Raw genomic sequence first — 21,623 nt, 5'->3', positions numbered from 1 at the left:
TTTTATTTTATCACTATTACTGAAAAAACTTGTCTAACAACACAAAACATTGTTAGACCATCCCAAACTCAGCGATATTCAAAATACATCAAAACTAGAGGAGGCCAGAGATTAGTAAAATTCTACATTTAAGTACATTTAAAAAATAATCACCATTTCAGATTACTGTCAAAGCCATCAGCTCACTCATAAACAAGCACCATGAGCATGTTTATACCTAACCTAGTCCATGTCTAACTCCTGTTGGATTAGGAATGCAAGATGAGGAATACAGTATAATCTTACTATGCAACAACAGCCTAGAATGATGCATTCTGGGTAGAGGAAGTACAGGCGTGCTAATTGGCTTGATGGCACGTCAGATTTGTTGGCTTAGATTTGGAGCATTAGACTGAATTGAGGTGGACGGATGTGGAAGCTGCAGATGTGTGTGTGGGTTTTATTTCAGAATGGGATAGTGTTAGTATGACAAACCAGAGAATGGTGTGAAAATGTTTGATTGTAGGAGGATGAATTTCAATGTTTAATATGATAAATTACAAAGCCCATGTAGCTTTAATAATGGAGGCCCCACAGAAGATCAAATATTACATTCAGCTTTTAATCATTGTTATGTCTACGTTTTATGCAATTTAAGACTGAAAGAAAAGTGTGTTGAAAGCTGGTGACTATATAAAGCTCCAAAAATCTGACTCTCTATTGTTGTCATGTTGAAAGCAGCCCACAAATCCATCTGTAGCACATCTGTCTGCAAAACAGCACTGTCAATAAACACAATATTTTCACCTCTAGATGGGAAGGCAATCACAAATTTGTTCAAATGCAAAGTTGAAAAACTGAACTATGAATCGCTCTCATATGTTTATATTATGCTTTTTCTTTTTTAAATCGTTGTGGATGAAAAACACTGGTTAAGACTTTACAGCTAGATAGAAATTGCAGCATAACACAATAGCTAATTAAGTCATTTTTCATTTTCAATAAGGGAGCAGATTGGAAAGCTTAGATGTGATATGAGTTTGTCTGGCACAAAATGTTGTTGAATCTGTCCAAGCTGTTCTGCTGACTGATATTTGGCTGTGGGTTTGACTGCGTATGAATTTCAGGGAATTTCATCAGCGTTAAAAAGAGAAAGCAGCAACAGTAAGAGCTTGCGGTGACAAAATGGAGGAACTTGTTAAAGCCAATAAAGAAAAACTAAAATAATATATTCGACTTATATATATATATATATATATAAAAAATATTAAAAAATTATATATATACAAAAAAAAACAAATTATGTACCCATGTCCACAATTGAATTACATTAAGCCAACATATAATAATTTTTTCTTAAAATAAATAAATAAAAATATATATATATATTATTATATAATATTATTATTATATTATTATATATATATATATATATATATATATATATATATATATATATATATATATATATATATATAAAATTAATATTTATATATATTTTTTATATATATATATTTTATTTATTTTATTTTTTTGAAGAAAAAATTATAATTTGTTGGCTTAACTTAATTTGATTGTGGACATGGGTTCCACATAATGAAACATTACGTTTTTTGTTTATTTGAACTTAAAATGTAGGCTCTACTCAAATACTTTGTGTAGCAAAAACCTAAATGAACTGAGTTAACCTAACTTAAATGTTACCTGTTCAAATAACTCTATTGAACCTTGCAGCTTGTTGCAGAAACCCTATACATCCCAACATATCAGAACATTAAACGTTAACAAGTCTCTTCGTTTCCTTTTATGTGGAAATACATTCAAATAACACTTCATTTTAAAATTGACTCTCCCAAACCAGTCCCATGCAAAGCATGCTTGGAACAGGAAATCCCATGCCCAGTTTCAGCAATACATAGATGCAAAAACAATATGATTCCCAATACAAATTGGATAAAGTAAACAATGAAATTAAGTTGAGACCAAATGCTAAAGAATTGTGTTGCATTAGCTCGCAGTAAAAATCAAGTTGAGTGAACACCATCTGTTAGAAGCAATGTGACCATATCATTTTTTTGATTACGGTGTTGAATATCACTTGGACTTCATGCAATATAATTATGTTTTCATCTCAAACTATTATTTTAAGTCGATTTCAAGTGTACTGGTTAAGTACTGTTTATTCAACAGAGCTGCTTTCCCTTTTTTAGTGCACTTTGGCTGAACTTGATTCAATCGTGACAGTGTTTCCACGTGATTTAAATGTGTTTTCTTAATTTAAAATAACGTGTATTCTCAACACAAACACTTTGTGTAGAAAGAACCTAGTTGAGTTGGTTAAATACAACAAAATTAGATATGTCAGTGTAACTCAAATACATGGCTTTTAGTTCTAGTGAATGCAAGTATGCTGAATACATGCTGGTTGGAAGCACTACAGAGTGTAGTTTAGTAACTATGCTATAGTTAACAACAATTACTTAGTGAAGCAAGCAATCAATATTATGTGCAAAATATACCTGACCTCATCGTTAGCTCAAGCTCCAAACTTCACCATAATGGTACCCTCCAAAACTACAACACAACAAAACATTAAACACTAGCAATATCCCCCTTTAAAACTCATCCCCTTAAGGCCAAAGTATACTTCGGTTTTCTGCATGCTGGTACGCCTTGAACACAGTGCACGTGCCACAAATCTTCTGATACATTTATAGTCGGAGCGGGCAGAACATAATCGTCTTTTTTACTTTACAGAAGAAACACAGACGTTCTTTCATGGTTTACTTTAAAGAGTCATGCACTGTCAATCAAATACTCTTTATCTCAAAAGAAGAGTCCTCATCTCTGTCATGAAGGAAAGCTATTGTGCATGAACCCCAAATATAAAACCCTCAAACACAAGACCTCTCGATCTCTATTAACAGCCTGGACATCACTGTATGTTTGTCATCTTATCTGTTTAAACCCCTAGTTGCATACATTTATACATCACACAGAGACAGTGTATAGTTGGTTCACTTTGTCGTCCTCAATTACCATGGTGCTGTGATTACAGCAAGGCCTCAATGTGCAGCTGCGTCAAGGGGCCCTTTCTAAATCGGACCCCTCTGTAGTACCATTAATCAAAGAGCTGGTAAGGGTTGGGCCTACAGTGCCCTTCCTATCTCAATGGTTCAGCATAGAGTAAATATTCAGCTAGTTAAACTGAGGAAACATGCTATTTAAAACTGTATTTTTTTCCACTGAGTCCACTTATAATGTAGTAAAAACAGTCGTAAATTTCATGACCATTTCTACCGTACTTTGTGGTGAAACCATAGCTTTGATCCAAATCCATGTGAGCTGCCTTACTGTCTAACAGCATCCTAACAGAAATAGAACCTCATAAGTGACTATTTTGGACTCCATGCACCACTCTCACCTCATCTTGGATTTTGGATTGGTTTATTTCACCAAGTTCATCGCATCACCTTCTCTGTGAAGGATGCATTTGATTCTGTCATAGATTGTGGTCAAAACAAGGTATTTCAGAAGGAAGCATAATTATGCTGTCTACCTTCTACAACAGCTTCCGTGTGCCTATGATGCCTTAATATGCTGTCTAGGCAGTCAGCGCTGGTGTTAGTAAAACTGTGATTGTGGTGCTCTCAGACTCGTACCTCAACAAACCAAATCCTTTTTTCTTGGTCTTTTTCTCCAGGTCTTCGGGCTCGGCCTTCTTTTTGCTCTTTTTCTCTTTCTTCTTTTTGGCTTTCTTTTTCTTTGCCTTCTTGTCATCATCCAGTTCCTGTCGAGAGGAGCCGCTGGCAGGCGTGTCTCTTCCGGAGTCTTCCTCAGAGTCATCTGTTAGCAAAAAACAAAAACACAAAGATGAATACATACATTGACATTCAATACATTTAACCCATACATTGAACCATTAAATGCATGCCTCTGGTCTTTAATGACCTGGGACCTCATGTACCTGATCCATTTTATTGAGTTTTGCCCACTTGTCTTTGGTATGCCTTACTATTTATCATATAAATAGTGTAACAAACACACAAAAAGCCAAAATTGCAAAATATGTATTTTTTTATAATGGCCTAAGTTCAGTCAAGTGTTTCAAAACTTTTGACCGATAGTGTATATATGAGTAAAACAGGATATTAAATCAGAAAATTATTTTTCGAGAATTTGTTGAATTGCAAAAATAAGGTAAATGAAGTAAAAAGGATTAAATGAATTTAAGGAACACTATGATGTGCCGAGACTCCTTGCATTGGGCATGCTGTTACAAAGCTTTCTGGTCACCACAAACCTCTATTTGACTACCACCATCTCAATGGTACAGTAGCTTGACATCTATTTATGAAGTCTGAAACCTCAAAGCTTTAAAATATCTCTGGATATTGCTTCATTTTCCTCTCTATTTCTCATTCAGAAGGGGTCTTTGGTGTCAAAGAGAGGGGGAGAGGTGATACTTGCCCTAGAATGTGCTTACTAAGTGCTGGAGTTGACAGAGTTTCAGAAGAAATAAGTGATATGTAGTTCACTGTAATTGGTATATGTCTCGTCACTGTCATGACTGCTATGTTGCTCGGAACTGCACACAAGACTTTCACCTACTGTTGCACTTGTGTACATGGTAGTGTGACAATAAAGTGATTTGATTGATTTGATTACTTGCTTTTGCTGATTCACCCTTCACAGCTCAATGAGTCACTGAGAGAATCAAATTCATCTCTGAAATGAGCTTATAATTTTATAAACGGGCTTTTCTTATTTATTGGCTCCCAGCTGCTCTGTGATACAGTATCAGACTGAATGATGAGTTTCAAAGGGATAGTTCAACCAAAAACAAAACTTCTGACATAATTTGCACCGACAGTGATCCGAGGAGTGATAAGCCAAAAAATGGCGACAGGGTGTTGGGTACCCAAGGCTCATTGATGCATGAGGGAAGGCTATACCGTCTGGTCCGAACCAACAGAAGGTCTACTGTGGCCCAAGTCACAGAAAATGCAATGATGTTTACAGGAAGAATGTGTCGCATCACATCCTGCTGCGTATGGGGCTGCGTTGCCACAGACCGCTAAGAGTGCCTATGATGACCCCTGTGTCCACTGTCGAAAGCACCTACAATGGGCACATGAGCACAGGAACTGGTCTGATGAGTCCCGTTTTCATCCCCGTTTTCATCACGTGGACGGCCGTGTACACGTGCACAGTTTACCTGGGGAAGTGATGGCACCAAGATGTAGTGTGGGACGATGACAAGCTGGTGGAGGGAGTGTGATGATCTGGGCCAGTGGTTCTCAACCAGGGGGTCGGAACCCACTAGGGGGCCCTCAGCACACTTCCAGGGGGGCCTCATGATCTCTTAAAACTATTTATCTCTCTATATTATCTCTTAAAATATGATAGATAACTATCATTTTTATATAATTATTATACTTCAACTTACTGAAAATGCTAAAAATTTTATAACTCCCTACAACAGCTTGATTTTTATGAAGAATATACTTTATTAGAATATAAATATCTAGTAGCCTACATGGGGGGCCTTCGAATATTTTCTCCAACAATGGGGGGCCTTAAGAGTCAAAAAGGCTGAGAACGACTGTTCTTGGCAATGTTCTACTGGGAAACCCTGGATCCGGCAATTCATGTGTACATCAATTTGACATATGCCACCTACCTAAACATCATTGCAGACCAGGTACACCCTTTCATGGCAATCGTATTCCCTGATAGCAGTGGCCTATTTCAGCAGTATAATGCACCCTGCCACACTACACACATTGTTCAGGAATGGTTTGAGGAACATGAGGAACATTTCAAGTTGTTGCTCTGGCCTCCAAATTCATCAGATCTCAATCCGATTGAGCATCTGTGGGATTTGCTGGACCAACAAGTCCAATTCATGGTGGCTCCACCTCACAACTTAAAGGACTTGAAGGATCTGCAGCAAATGTCTTGGTTCCAGATAGCACAGGACACCTTCAGGGGTCTTGTAGAGTCCATGCCTCGGCGGGTCGGCGCTGTTTTGGTGGCAAGCAGCATATTAGGCAGGAGGTCATAATGTTTTGGCTTATCCTGTAGCTCAACAGGTAGAGTATGCCGCTACCAATATCATGGGTTAGATTCATAGGGAACATAAACTGAATGCACTGTTTAGTCCCTTTGTAATAATAATTAAAAAAAAAGTCTGTCATGTGCATACATTTAAAAGCGACTACATGAGTGTGAACAAAATTATGGCAATTTTTTGGAAGAACTATTCCTTTAAGAAAGTACACCATTTTTATTTCACACTGTGTTTAAGTGAGTGAAACTTGTTGAACAAGAAATGCAAAGCAAGCATTTCAATTCTCCTGATGCACTTTTGGCAACTGGAAACATGAAAGGCAATGGTATGCAGTTGAGTTAACTGTAAGCACATGTTCGTCAAAACTCATGACAATCTCGCTACTGTACTCAGCAATGTGCTTTTCTGGTATGCAATACACACATGCTTTTCATTAATGTAGTTTTGTTTTTGTGAGCAATAATTTTAGCATTGCTAATGACAGAAAGCCACTGAAGGCCTTTTGTAATTACACCACCACATTTTAGCATTCAATTATGGAGTAATATAACGGACAAAGTCATTAAAATTAAAAATAAAACATAATTAATATAGTACTGCTATTTTGCATTAGACACTTACAGACTAGTTGAGGCACCAACCATAGTAAAAAATACTTTAGACTCTGCTGACTTTATAATTTTAAGGTGCATTTCATACTGTATTTTATGCTGAATTTAATTTCAGTTGTTCTGTTCAATAAATGAAAAGTATTCAAATCAAATTAATTATGATTAACAATTTTGTAATTTTTTTTATTAAAATACTGTATATTTTATTATTTTTCTAATTTAAATTAGTGAATTGTCTACTTATATTAATAGGCTAATATTTTTAAGAAAACTCACATTTCACTAAATACATTTTTATTTAATCAGTGTTGCATTTCATAATATTTTTGTTCATTTATTTTATATAATTTTATCTGTTTCAACAATTATTGACTAATTAAAGTATTTCTCACAATTCATTCTTGTATGGAAAAGAGCAGCATAAACATTAACATTTTTCTTTTTATTGTCCACAAACGTTAAAAAAAAAAAAAAAAAAAAAAAGTTATTTGAAACAAATTGATAGTAAATGGTGATTTTCTCAGATGAGAGGGTGTATAGCAATTTGTAAAAAAACTAAAATTATAATTTCATGCCATATTTCATGTCAGTTATTCTGCTAAATTAAATAATGATTTATTAATTAAAATCTTGTTTTTAAATTTTTTAATTTTCAAATCAATACACCACCAACATTTTTAATTATTTAACTAACATTTCACTACTTAGTTTTTATTTACTCCATTACATTAATATAATTTACTATTTATATATTTAATTTATAAAAATTTTGTCAGTTATGCGACTCCATAATCAATGATATTTAATTGTAAAAATCTGCATTTGGCTCTCTGAACTCACCGTCCTCAGGTTCGGAGGGTCCGTCGTAGGATTTGTCGATGGCATGGCGAAAGCTGAGGTTGCAGCCGCGGCCTCTCACCATATGAGCGCGTGGACGGTGGAAGGGAACCTCGTCTTTACTGACGTCCTCCATCGCTGTCTGGAGACTCTCCAGAGAACTGGACTTCTGCAGACCCAGAGTGGGCCCAAGTGCCATCCCGTTAGAGGAGAGGGGTTCTGAGATATGGGAAATGGGGTGATGTTAGAAATGGAAGGACGTATGGATTGAGGTATTGAAGGGTGGAACAGATGTTAAGAAATGGTTAAAGATATCCAGTGAAGATTTGAAGGGTAAGGTAGGGTGCCCTACTGAAAAGACAAGCATTGCTAGTTTTAAATGTTGGTTCCTAGTATGGAAATTCTGGTTTCCCAAAGAGAAATTGTTCACCCCAAAATGTAATTTTTGTCATTTACTCGCCCTCATGTTGTTGCAAACCCCTTCAACCAACTTTCTTTCAAGAAACACAAAATTAGAAGTTTAGCTAATTGTCCCAGGTGCTCTTTTCCATACAATGATAGTGAAAGGGAACAAACACTGTCAACTCAAAAAAACAATTCAAACACCCATAAAAGTAGTCCACATAGCTCATCCACTATACTCCTGATTTGAAATTTAAGTAGTCATTCACGGAAAGTTAAATCTAAAATGTAACCATATTAACTTGCCGCAATGTGATTAATTACAACATACGTAACAACCAGCATCATTCGGCATCATTGACTTGAAATCTGGCATGGCACATATTTGTAAATATTTCTAAAAATTGCAAATTAAATTTGAAAACTCTGGCAGAGGGGAAGATTTCCAGTGAATAACAACTTAAAATTAAGCATGTTTCTCACACAAACTTATCGTATGGCTTTAGAAGACTTGGAATACAGCGTTACATACATGGATTACTTTTATAGTACCTTAATGATGCTTTAAACCTTACAGCTCCTTCATTGTTCCTTAGAAGAAAGAAAGTTATACGGGTTTGGAAAGACGTGAGGTTGAGTAAATGATGACAGAATTTTCTTTTTGGGTGAAATATTTCTATAATTCCTGGGTTAACCAACTTCCCCAGCCAAGTTTCGCTAATGAAAAACATCAAGCTTGACCAGCACCAGACCAGCACCAAACCAGCCCGGACAAGCATGAAAGTCTAGTCTTTTCAGCAGGGTCATAAGTTGAAAAATGAGAATACAACAGTTGTACGGTGAGCTGAGCTTAAAGTCTAATGGAGCTAGACACATTCAAAGAACAGACAGATGAAATATGTAAAGACGGTATGAGGAAAGAGGGGTCAAGAAGGGTGGATGATGAAATCTCAAGGTGAGGGTGCAAGAGCGTTACAGAATAAATGAGGTGTTCCAAACGTGGACCAGACATGCACCAATACTAAAGCGAAAAGGAACAGCAGAAGTAGTCCAGGGGTGAGGATGGATGTGAGGAACATCAGATGGAGTATTGGCAGATGAAGCACAACTATGAGGCCGTATGCAATGCAAACAGCCAACAGCAATGATGAAAGGAAAAGAAACAGGACGTGAGGGAGCAGAACAACAATGCAAAGTAGAATGAAATGAAGGAACAGCACAAACTGGAGGGCTCCAACCACTGAAAGGTCAGCAAGCAAGGAAGCAAGAAGAAAAAGAAAAACAGAGAAGTTCTTGGTGCTTGAGAGGTAAAACTTGCATGCAGGAAAAATAAATCATGCATTTAGGTCTTAAAAAGATATTGAACAACCAAAAATAAAACTCTGTTCCAATACTCGCCCCAAAGTCACTCTGAACTCATATGGGTAACACTTTCTATGAAGCCAATATTTATAATGCATTGTAAAGTATACATTATACATATCCCCTAATAATGCACCTTATAATAAGTTAACTTCTCATAAATACAGTTATAATACATTGTAAGACTTCTATTCATAGTTATACTAAAGAGTATAATGCATTATAACACAAGCAACATCCAATTTTGATGCAGCAAAAGCTAATAAAGTTAATCGTATAAATGCTGTACAGTGTAAACAATTAAAAGGCTTAAAGAAGTGATTATATTATAAGTGTCTTTGCCTGATTTAAGTTGCAAAAGGATACCATAATATATAGTATTATAAACAGCCAAAACACAAACATGTAACGTACAATACATTACAAGTCAAACTTATAGAATGGAAGTTTTTTATAATACAAGTCTCCAAATAAGATGCACAAACATGAAAGTTTATTAAAAAGAGACTAAAATAGAATCGGTTAGATTTCTTTTTTATTCTTGGGTTCCATGAGTGGTCTTATTTGGACGGACGGACGGACGGGCGGGCGGGCGCGCGCGCACACGCACACACACACACACACACACACACACACTAAATACATTATACCTTCTGCCGATATACGCTAAGGTATAACTATGAATAGCTAAGTATTATGCAATATATAATTGTGGTTACAATAACTTCTTAAATATTATAACATATTATAAGGTGTATTATGAGCCATTACTAAAGCATTATAATGCCTTTACAATGCATTATAAATATAGGCTTCATAGAAAGTATTACCAAAAGTTTTGCCAGATAATGAAAGCGAATAGTGACTTCAGTCTGTAAAGCTCCAAAATAAATAAATAAATGATGTAATGACGTTTGGTCACAAGATACGCAAGACAAATTCGATTTTATATTAAGGCCACAGTTGCCATAATTGATTTGGGTGACAGAGGAATTTGAAGTATTTTGAGTGTGAATAACAACTTTTTTCTGTTCATCACAAAACGGATCACGTTGCTTCAGAAGACTTGGAAAATAGAGCACAGCTTGAATCAACATATTTTTCTGTGGTTTGTGTTTTTTGTCATTTTTGGAGCTTGAGAGAACAAAGTCACTATTCACTGTCATTATATGGCAAAAAAAAATCCATGAAGATTTAAATATATATATATATATATACACGATCGATTGACTGACTGACAGACAGACAGACCCTTTTGATTCCCATGACAGAAAGTCATACAGATTTTGAATGACGTGAGTAATTAACAGAATTTTCATTTTTGGGTAAACCAAGTTCACTTAAAGTCAGTAAACTACCAGATATCAGCTTTCAGTGAAAATGTGATTACAAAAATTGTGTCCCCTAATGGGAAAAATGCATTTGTAAATACTATGATTCTGTATTGAAATCCTACAAATACAGATTTTTAAACTCACACCAAGTCCACAACCTGATGTCGATGTGACCAGTTAAAAGTTTGATTCAAAAGTTTCAGTTGAAAAAAATATCTTAAATGTTCAAGTAATACAAGCATTACATTTTCAAGGAATGATAACTTTAACAAGTACAGGAAAGGACAACATAGATACTACAGCAAATAATTATAAAATCATTTTGTAAAACTATTCTCAGATAAGCACCTAAAAATGTAAACAAGCTTATTAACTTTCATACCCTAAATACATCTGAACATAACTACAACTTTTTGTCCATCATTATTTGTATTAAATCCATCTTAAACCAATAAGATCTAAACAGTGGCGTGCAGTATTTGAAATGTAGATTTCATTTCCATAGGCTTGAATATTGTGCAACGCATGCATGCACAAACATATAACTAAACAGATGGTTCTCGTAGGGAGGGGTTACACAAATCAATCTAAACTAGAACAACATGGCTGCTTTCAGCCTCAATCAACAACAAACACGACAAGCGAGAGAGAGACTGTAGACAGACTGTGAAAAAGGAAAGTCATTTTAACAACTTCTTAGGAAAAAAAAAAAACGGTAATTGGCAAACTATCTTCAGCAGACAGATATCTGTATACTGTCATTATCAAGAAAGGGGAAAATAATGAGATGAAACAAGAAACGGACACAGGCAAAAACAAACAAATGAGCAAAACCAGTTCTTCAGGGCCAATGCCGGGCAAACAGAAACTGGGCAACTGCTATACAGCACATAAACTGAAAAATTATTTTCTTGTCTTATTGCCAAGTAAAAACATCTAAACAAGATCAATACTCTTGAAAAGCTAACCTGCACAAGATAAGACCTGTTTACAGAGAATATATCTTGAATTAAGTGTTTATGTCTTACTCCACAGGAACCTTATATAGTTGTAAACAAGAAAAACAATTGGTGTAAAGAAAATACATCGATAAGCCAAAACACTCACAGGTGAAGCGAACAACACTGATCATCTCCAAACAAGGCCACATGTCAAGGTTTGGGTAGATTAGATGGTAATCAAACAATCAGTTCTCGTAGTCAACGCAAGCGACTTTGACAAGGACCAAATTGTTATGGCCAAATGACTGGGTCAGAGTATCTGAAACGGCAAGACTAGTGAGGTGCTCCTTGTCAGCAGTGGCCCGAGCAGGGACAAACTGGCGACAAGGTGTTGGGTGCCCAAGGCTCATCGATACGCGAGGGCAATGATGGCTATCCCGTCTGTTCAGAACCAACAGAAAATCTACTATGGCACATGTCACAGAAAGTTTTAATGTTGGTTATAGGAGGAATGCGTCACAACACACAGTGCATCGCAAAAAAAAATCCTACAATGGGCACGCAAGCGTTGGAACTGGACCTTGGAGCAGTGGAAGAAGGTCGCCTCATCCTACCTAAACATCATTGCAGACCAGGTACACCCCTTCATGGCAATGGTATTCCCTGATGGCAGTGGCCTCTTTCAGCAGGTTACTGTGCCCTGCCACACTACACACATTGTTCAGAAATGGGTTGAGGAACATGATGAAGAGTTCAAGATGTTGCCTGGCCTCCAAATTCCCAGATCTCAATACGATTGAGCATCTGTGGGATGTGCTGGACCAAGTCCAATCCGCAGTGGCTCCACCTCGCAACTTGCAGTACTCCAAGGATCTGCTGCTAATGCCTTGGTGCCAGATACTAGAGGACACCTTTAGGGGTCTTGAGAGTTCATGCTTCAGCGGGTCGACACTTTTGGTGGCATAATGTTTTGGCTCATTAGTGTATCCTTATATTGATCTTGTTTTAAGACTCTTTACTAGATATCAAGACAAAACACTGATCCAGAAATGTATATTTTGCAGTTTAGAAAGGAAAAATATGAAAAAGACAGAGGGATAAAAAGAGGTATGGTGAACTGTGAACTTAAGCAAGAGCCCGTGAGTAACGCAGGCTCCATGAGTGGTCTTCTATGGAAAGATAAGACAGAGAGAGAGAGAGAGAGACAGATGAGGAGGTGAAGGGCCAAGACGTGCCAGAGGGAATGTAGGTGTGTTGGCGAGAAGCCAATGAGAGAGAGAGAGAGAGAGAGAGAGAGAGAGAGAGAGAGAGAGAGAATGATGCCTGCAGCATCTTTCATCTCTCCTCTTAATGGATATGTTCTCCTCTCCTGCAGGCCGGGACTTGGCTCATCATTGTACCCAACATACACACTGTGCTTTATTGCCATCAGCTATAAAGCACACCATTTTTTTGCTTTGCTCGACTCAACAAATAAAACCTTTGCTCACACAAACCATTGAAATAACACCTAAAAACAAGTAGGGTCATATTGCAAAGTGCCAAATTGGAATAAAGACTGGCTTTGGCAAGTAAATAAAAAGACAGAGCGCAACAGCACCAGCCAGCTTTTCAGCCATCTTGGTTCTGTATAAAACTATTTTTCTTAATTTTTTCCATTGGGATTTAATAAAGTACTTCACAAAGAGTTAGCCATAAACCAAATCAAACCAAACCAACCTGCTCCAAGGTGAAACGCAACATTACAAACTTTAATTTGAAGAAAAAAGTATTTGAGAATCAGACAAAAGGCCTAAGTACAAGACTGTGTAGTTCAATCCCGCTATAAAGACGTTATGTACAATCCCATGAAGCTTGTTATCAAAAAACGGTGTTATCAAATTAAAATGACTAAGTTGAGAAACAATATATGTTTATGTTAATTCAATAATATTCAGATATATACAAATTTGCAAGTAGTTTGAGAGTGTGGGGAGACATTGCATCTTGGAAGTGAGCTGTTGCTGCAGAGCTATTTTGCCACGATTTGTTTACAGCAATTCTCTTTTAGGGGGATTTACCCCCTCAAGATCATAAGTAGTGGAATGCTTTACCAGGAATTCTCTCTATAGATTTTTTTTTAAATGATGAAACAACCTGGACTGATGGTTTCAACAGAAGCATATACCACGGTAGGTCTACCACACTTGAAGGTTATCAGTAAAAATAAATTTCCTTATGAAAAAATTAATGGGAATTTTACTTCCAGAATTTGACTGTTGAGCTCTATTGCTTAAGAATGACAGTCTGACACTCACGGATGAAAGTGCTTTGAGCGAATCAAATCAAAGGTCGTTGATGGCTGTGTATCTTCAAACAGTTTCCACTTCAAATTTACCAGCACAACTTTAGCCAGGAAACTAGTGAAAATGGAAATATGAGGAACACAATCACGGTAAGTCTTCCTGGTATTAGTGACAGGTGGTATTCCACACATAAGGTGACACCAAGAGACTAGTATATAATGCTGCAAAAGTATTGTAGCAACATATGGGTAAGTGTAGTTTTGAGAAAATGCCAAGTATCCTAATGAATATTCATGAATATGCAAAAAAATCAGTTAAAAAAAAACTCTCTGCAGCTTATACGGAGAACAAGACACTTGCCGAGGGCAGACAACACAATATGAGGATGTGTTCTTGTGTTCAAACACAGCTTGATGGAGCGCAAATCCAAAGGCAGGGATCTCATGTGTATTTCTAAGTTTCAAACTTGGTTTAACTTGACAGAGCGACATTAAAATGGTATGTTTATGATGCAACGCAACCAAGACGCTCCAAAAGCATCCGTCTGACGCAGGTGTATGTTGACACGTCCTTGAACAAGCTCTTATAATAAATCTCGGACTGATTGCCGAATTCAATTGTAAAATGGACTTCTTTGAACTGTAGGCCAATGATAGGGTCAATAATATGGAAATAAACAAGATATTGCATTCTAAAGCCACTTTTTGTATTATTATTTTTTAGTGCTTCACTTGTGTGGAAAAATAATGTAATTCATTTTAATTATCTATATTATAATTTGTTTATATATATATATATACACACAGTGAGGAAAATAAGTATTTGAACACCCTGCTATTTTGCAAGTTCTCCCACTTGGAAATCATGGAGGGGTCTGAAATTGTCATCGTAGGTGCATGTCCACTGTGAGAGACATAATCTAAAAAAGAAAATCCAGAAATCACAATGTATGATTCTTTAACTATTTATTTGTATGATACAGCTGCAAATAAGTATTTGAACACCTGTCTATCAGCTAGAATTCTGACCCTCAAAGACCTGTTAGTCTGCCTTTAAAATGTCCACCTCCACTCCATTTATTATCCTAAATTAGATGCACCTGTTTGAGGTCGTTAGCTGCATAAAGACACCTGTCCACCCCATACAATCAGTAAGAATCCAACTACTAACATGGCCAAGACCAAAGAGCTGTCCAAAGACACTAGAGACAAAATTGTACACCTCCACAAGGCTGGAAAGGGCTACGGGGAAATTGCCAAGCAGCTTGGTGAAAAAAGGTCCACTGTTGGAGTAATCATTAGAAAATGGAAGAAGCTAAACATGACTGTCAATCTCCCTCGGACTGGGGCTCCATGCAAGGGTCTCAATGATCCTAAGAAAGGTGAGAAATTAGCCCAGAACTACACAGGAGGAGCTGGTCAATGACCTGAAAAGAGCTGGGACCACCGTTTCCAAGGTTACTGTTGGTAATACACTAAGACGTCATGGTTTGAAATCATGCATGGCACGGAAGGTTCCCCTGCTTAAACCAGCACATGTCAAGGCCCGTCTTAAGTTTGCCAATGACCATTTGGATGATCCAGAGGAGTCATGGGAGAAAGTCATGTGGTCAGATGAGACCAAAATATAACTTTTTGGTCATAATTCCACTAACCGTGTTTGGAGGAAGAAGAATGATGAGTACCATCCCAAGAACACCATCCCTACTGTGAAGCATGGGGGTGGTAGCATCATGCTTTGGGGGTGTTTTTCTGCACATGGGACAGGGCTGACTGCACTGTATTAAGGAGAGGATGACCGGGGCCATGTATTGCGTGATTTTGGGGAACAACCTCCTTCCCTCAGTTAGAGCATTGAAGATGGGTCGAGGCTGGGTCTTCCAACATGACAATGACCCAAGCACACAGCCAGGATAACCAAGGAGTGGCTCTGTAAGAAGCATATCAAGGTTCTGGCGTGGCCTAGCCAGTCTCCAGACCTAAACCCAATAGAGAATCTTTGGAGTGAGCTCAAACTCCGTGTTTCTCAGCGACAGCCCAGAAACCTGACTGATCTAGAGAAGATCTGTGTGGAGGAGTGGTCAAACGTTTCCTGTAGTTTTTCACCAGGTTTGCACACACTGCAGGAGGGATTTTGGCCCTCTGTAATTGCAAACAAAGGCTACTGTACCAAATATTAACATTGATTTTCTCAGGTGTTCAAATACTTATTTGCAGCTGTATCATACAAATAAATAGTTAAAAATTTATACATTGTGATTTCTGGATTTTTTTTTAGATTATGTCTCTCACAGTGGACATGCACCTACGATGACAATTTCAGACCCCTCCATGATTTCTAAGTGGGAGAACTTGCAAAATAGCAGGGTGTTCAAATACTTATTTTCCTCACTGTATATATATATATATATAAAAGAAGGTAATAAAGCAGAATAGTCAAAAGGAATTCCAATTTCACCAGTCATGGGCACATGAGGTAAAACGTTATTTTTGGATCCTATGTGTTAATGTTTATGCGGTATGTATGTGGTTTCAAAATCACACACACACACGTAAGATTTATTACCCCTGTGTTTCACTTGTGTTATAAGCCTCCGAAAGACCGAAAGCTTCCTTTAACGTCATATTTAGAAAACTAGCATGTGATATATAAAGAACTCTTTTGATCAAATCTTTGTGAAAATAATGGATTACAGTTTCCAGGGTAAATTTTCATGGGCTAGCAAGTCATATGATTTGTGATTTATACCATAGAGATCACATGAGTGTTCAAGTTTTTTCAGGTTGTATGAGGTCAGGCTGAAGTTTAATATTTAGGGCAACTAAACAGAGGAAATATTCCTATATATACACAAATTATATAACTATCGTGTTGGGATGGGTAACCCGCCGACCGTGAAATCTCATTCGTACACAGTCTGTAGGTTTACATGCACTTTAAAAGGTCAACTAGTTTTTACAGACTAAACAGATAACATTTCTTGTAAAAATGTCAAACAAATTTTTGCTTACAGACCTAGAGTAGATAGTGCATATTCGATTATGATCCATCTAGTACTGTATGTACACTTAGACAGACTCGGATTATAGATTTATCTTGTTTTAAAAATGTTTAGATATTTCTTTCTGTAAAACAAGAGAGAAAATAAACATGAGAAGCTAAATGACATTCGATTTATTTTTATTTTTTTCAGCAAAATCTAACAAAATGTATTACCTTTGTTACCTTTAAACTTATTAAAAAAAAAAAAAAAAAATGAATAACAATTTTATTTTTCTTACCCCATTTAAAAAAAATGTTTTCCTAGTTTTACAATTGTGCATGTAAATGTACCGACAGAGAGACATTTCAGGGCCAATTACTAAAAGTAAAATCAGAAATAAATTTCAGTAAAAAGTGGTCTTTAATTGTCTTAAATAGATAAAGGAACAATAACTAAAAAATATATAGATTTTACTGCAAAGCATATGCACAGAGAGAGAGAGAGAGAGAGAGAGAGAGAGAGTTGGCATCTTAGAGTACTGCAGTACTTATCTTGGCTAATGCTAGCTGAGGGTTTTTAGTCAGATTAAACTCTAAATAGGCACGTCTTCAGGACCATCCCAATAATGAAATATGTCAGAGCATATAAAGGGGACTGGCGTAGGTAGAGCAAGCCAGAGAGCAGAGGAAAAAATGCATGTCAGCAGAACAGCCTGTCAATATCTCTCGGCTCCCACATCTGTAAAACTACACTCCAATCAGTCTGCCATGTATTTACCATTGTCCCTGACCCCTGAGAAGTATACAACCATCATGTGTATGCAGTGAATTTAAATTTCAGCGTGCATATGTTATTTAAGCATGCACACGCTGTGAGCGACTATAAATTTCAGTCGACAGTGTTCATGGTTTTGATTATGCCGTAATTTATGAATCATTGTCATATGTTTGTGTCTGTGTATACAGTATGTCTGTGGTTGGTTTCTATGGCTCGGTTGTAAAATCTAGCAAGCTGCTTACTTTTTAGGCATCATAGGCAAACTGCAAATCCAAGGTTGTTCCAAACAGTAAGCATCAAAATTATACTGTCTAATAAGTTCGTTTTGGCCCAAATCGAAGGCAGAATTGATTGTATTGTTTATGGTTAAGGCAATGCCAAAATAGCAACAAGTATGTAAAACTTTTCATAGAACATGGTAGAAGGTGTCAAAGGAAATATTGACTATTAATAGAAAAGGTTTCAAATTATGATCCATTTAAGACATTATCTTAGCAGAAAAATAAACCAAAATAAAAATTCCTTTCAGTTTGTGACACCTATGTGAGGAGGGGGGCGTGGCCGGGCCATGAGGATGCACGGGAGGGGGATAAAGACGAGCCGGGGGCGCCAGTTCGAGAGAGAGAGACACGTGGCTGCTGTGTGTATGTGTGCGCCTATGTGTTTTAAGTTGATTTATGTCATTATAGTTACGCTGACTGATCTGCCAGTTCCTGCCTCCTCCTTGCTCTTTCCTGAACCTGTTACACTGGTGCCAAAACCCGGGAAGGAGGGGGGATGGTTCCTCCCAGACCTACCAAGAGCTCTCCAGCCGTAAGTCAATGGTATATGCATCTGTGGAAGCTATCAGTCTGCATTGTTTCAACGGTATGAAAATTGCTTGTTTTCTGCGACCCGTTTAGACCCGCCCCAACGTTAGTCAACTAATGGCGTGAGTTGGGGGCGGGACAATCTGACTGTTTGACCAACGGCAGACAGGGGGTGTATACAGAAATCTGTTTCGAAAACAAAGTAGATTTTTGCAGTTCCGTTTGGTGGCGCAGAATTACATACTTCAGCTTTAAGTACATAGTCTTGTTCCTTTATCTTTTTCAGATACTTTTATGCTTTATATCAAAGTTTGTAATGTTGTTATTTACCTCGGAGCAGGTTGCTTTAGTTAAGTTTAGTTTACTCCTGAGACAAGTTAGCTAAAACATTGGGCGGGCACGGATGTGCTCTGTTGAAATAAACTGTGAACATTAGTTAAATCTTGTGCGCTTTCCACAAGCAAACAATTTGATTGGCGCACATGAGACATGAGTGAAGAGTTTCTGCCAACACAGCTGAAAAAAGCAGCTTAAAGCATCTTAGAATGGTTAACCTGGTCCCCCAGTCTTAGCTGACAAGTGCCCAAAACGTCTTTAAAATGGTCAAAGAGGACCAGCCAAACTTACTTGGCATTGCAGGGAGACCAACTAAAACCCTTGGCTAAAACCCCTTAAACTGTTTTGTTTCTTAGCAGGGCATGAACAGCATTTCAAATCATCCCCTTTTGAGGTTCCATGATGGTTAGAATACACCCTTAGAAGTAGATAGTAGACAGTAAAGGAGCTCACTAGGGTTTGGAATGAAGCTTGTGGTCTAACTTTTAGTGTGTGGTTACTGCTTTCACTGTCTGTGTGTGTGTGTGTGTGTGTGTGTTTCCTCCACTAACTCAATCACTGCTTGAAGCCAACTCACTCTCTCACCTCTCCTGAAAGACTACAAATGGGTAGCAGTTGTCCAACGTTTATCTTCATTTGACTGGACAGAGACACAGACCCACTGACCTGGTGTCAGATTTCAGTCTCTGAGTCAACTTACACACCTTCATTCAGATCACACGATTGAGTCTTGAGTAATCTTAGCTTGACCATGAATTAGATATCTCACAACTGTACATGTGAGATATATGGTTTTGTATTAATCTATTAATTGCACATTGGTGTCTTATTACACTGATGTGTTTGCTTAGTGAAACACTCAAGGCTGTACAGTACTGTGATTTTACCACACATAACAGTGATTACCAGACCATGTGATTTGTTTGTGACTATGTGTGTGTGTGTGTTTAAATTCTTACCAGGTCTCTGTCCTTGAATAGACGCCATGTTACTCTCATCTTCCACTGAAATACACAAACATAAAACACCAAATCAACTCCTATAACACCTATTTAATAATGCTAAAGGATAGTCCAGAACAATTACATAACACATTGTTACACTCTGTGTACAATAACACTCATTGTAATGTTATTTTCTTAATTTCAACCACCATAGTCACCTTATTTATGCACTTTTTGAGAATATAATGCACTATAACAATGAAAACTGCTGCATTCATGTGTTATTGCTGCCCACCAAGTTGGTTACCACTGGTCAGACTGGTCTGGTTTAACTGTTTTAGAAGGGGTTGGGAGACCAGCTGGCACACCAACGTTCAAATTGGCTTAAACCATCTTAAGACCAGCAAACTAGCTTAGGCTGGTTTAAGCAGTTTTTGAATTCAGCAGGGAAGGCATTTAAAAGCATTACAATTCACTAATGCTTCATAGAAAATATTCCCAATGCAATTATAATGTGTTGCCCCTTCTAATAAAAGCACTTTGACTTGTAATGTCTAATACACTGATATACTATAAAACACAGAGAACAACACTGAATAAACCGAAAGAAGTATAGTAATTGTATTTCTCCAATTCTAATTTCCTTTTTCCATTTGTGTCCTAAAATATTATTCTAGCTCTCTCTCTCATTCACTCTCACATACTCTAAGAAGTCACACTTGGTTTTAATTAGGCAGGGCTCTGCAGGGCCATCTACGCTTCTGTACAGCTGAAAACATCTGTGGTTTGTATAAGCACACACAACTACACACATACACACCGCTCAGATTGCATTGTGCACTCACAGACACAAAGCAAAATTTCACACAAGCCTGTAAATAAATGTGCAAAAAATAAAAGAAAAATCATTCCAATCATCCTTATAGTTTTGGTGTACCTATGTGTCCTGAAAGACATACAGTATATGGCAGATGGGCTGACAAATGGATGGATGGATGACAGACAGGCAGAAAAATATATAGACAGACAGTTAATTTAGTCAGACAGAAAACAGAAATATAGACAGACAGATAGACAATCTACATAAGCAGACAGACAGAAGGGCAGACAGACTGATAGTCAGACAGACAATCTATACAGACAGACAGACACTCTTTGTAGTCAGACAGACAGACAGACAGACAGACAGACAGACATAAAGATAGATAGATTTTATGAGTATTACATTTTATAAGTAATCATTTGAAAGCCATAGCGACACATAAAAGGCATTTACAGCAACGCTCCGTTGAGGAAAACAAGGAATTATGTGTGTGTGAGGCCCAGAGCAGGAGTAAAAGATGGAGGAAAAAAGAGAGCTAGAGACAGGCAGAGAGACAGAGAGAGAAAGTGAGTTTGTGAGATTGAGTGAGAGAGTGTGAGTGTGTGTGTGTGTGTGTGTGTGTGTGAGAGAGAGAGAGAGAGAGAGACAAGGAGAGTTTGTGTGTGTGTGTGTGTGTGTGTGTGTGTGTGTGTGAGAGAGAGAGAGAGTTTGTGTGTGTGTGTGTGTGAGAGAGAGAGAGACAAGGAGAGTTTGTGTGTGTGTGTGTGTGTGAGAGAGAGAGAGTTTTTGTGTGTGTGTGCGTGTGAGTGAGTGTGTGTGTGTGAGAGAGAGACAGGGAGAGTTTGTGTGTGTGAGAGAGAGAGAGTTTTTGTGTGTGTGTGTGTGTGTGTGACTGAGTGAGAGAGAGAGAGAAAGGGAGAGTTTGTGTGAGTGAGAGAGATTTTGTGTGTGTGTGAGAGAGAGAGCGAGAGAGAGAGAGAGAGAGAGAGAGAGAGAGAGAGAATGTAATCGGCACAAACAGGATTGAGCAGTGGAGAGCAGCTGCTGCCACAGGCATTGCACCATGGGATACAATAATGGGCTTTCATTACACTGCAATTTCTCTTAAATAATCCTTTTCATCTTTT

At 37.5% G+C, this 21,623-nt stretch overlaps 1 protein-coding gene across 3 annotated transcripts in view; it reads right to left on the bottom strand.

Moving 5' to 3' along the window:
- Positions 1-21,623, bottom strand: part of pard3ba (par-3 family cell polarity regulator beta a) — a 195,367-nt gene that overhangs the window by 54,177 nt on the left and 119,567 nt on the right. For all 3 annotated transcript variants that reach the window (XM_052126534.1, XM_052126536.1, XM_052126535.1), the window contains exons 16-18: positions 19,689-19,733; positions 7,504-7,719; positions 3,642-3,825 (exon numbers count right to left, since the gene is read on the bottom strand). In XM_052126534.1, coding sequence (XP_051982494.1) covers positions 3,642-3,825; positions 7,504-7,719; positions 19,689-19,733 — 445 coding nt within the window. The remainder of the gene's footprint in view (positions 1-3,641; positions 3,826-7,503; positions 7,720-19,688; positions 19,734-21,623) is intronic.

Source organism: Xyrauchen texanus, chromosome 5 (assembly GCF_025860055.1).
Source record: "Xyrauchen texanus isolate HMW12.3.18 chromosome 5, RBS_HiC_50CHRs, whole genome shotgun sequence".
In the NCBI taxonomy this organism is placed as follows: Eukaryota; Metazoa; Chordata; class Actinopteri; order Cypriniformes; family Catostomidae; genus Xyrauchen; species Xyrauchen texanus.
The sequence above is the reverse complement of the archived record's forward strand: the minus strand, read 5'-3'. Positions and strand labels throughout refer to the sequence as shown.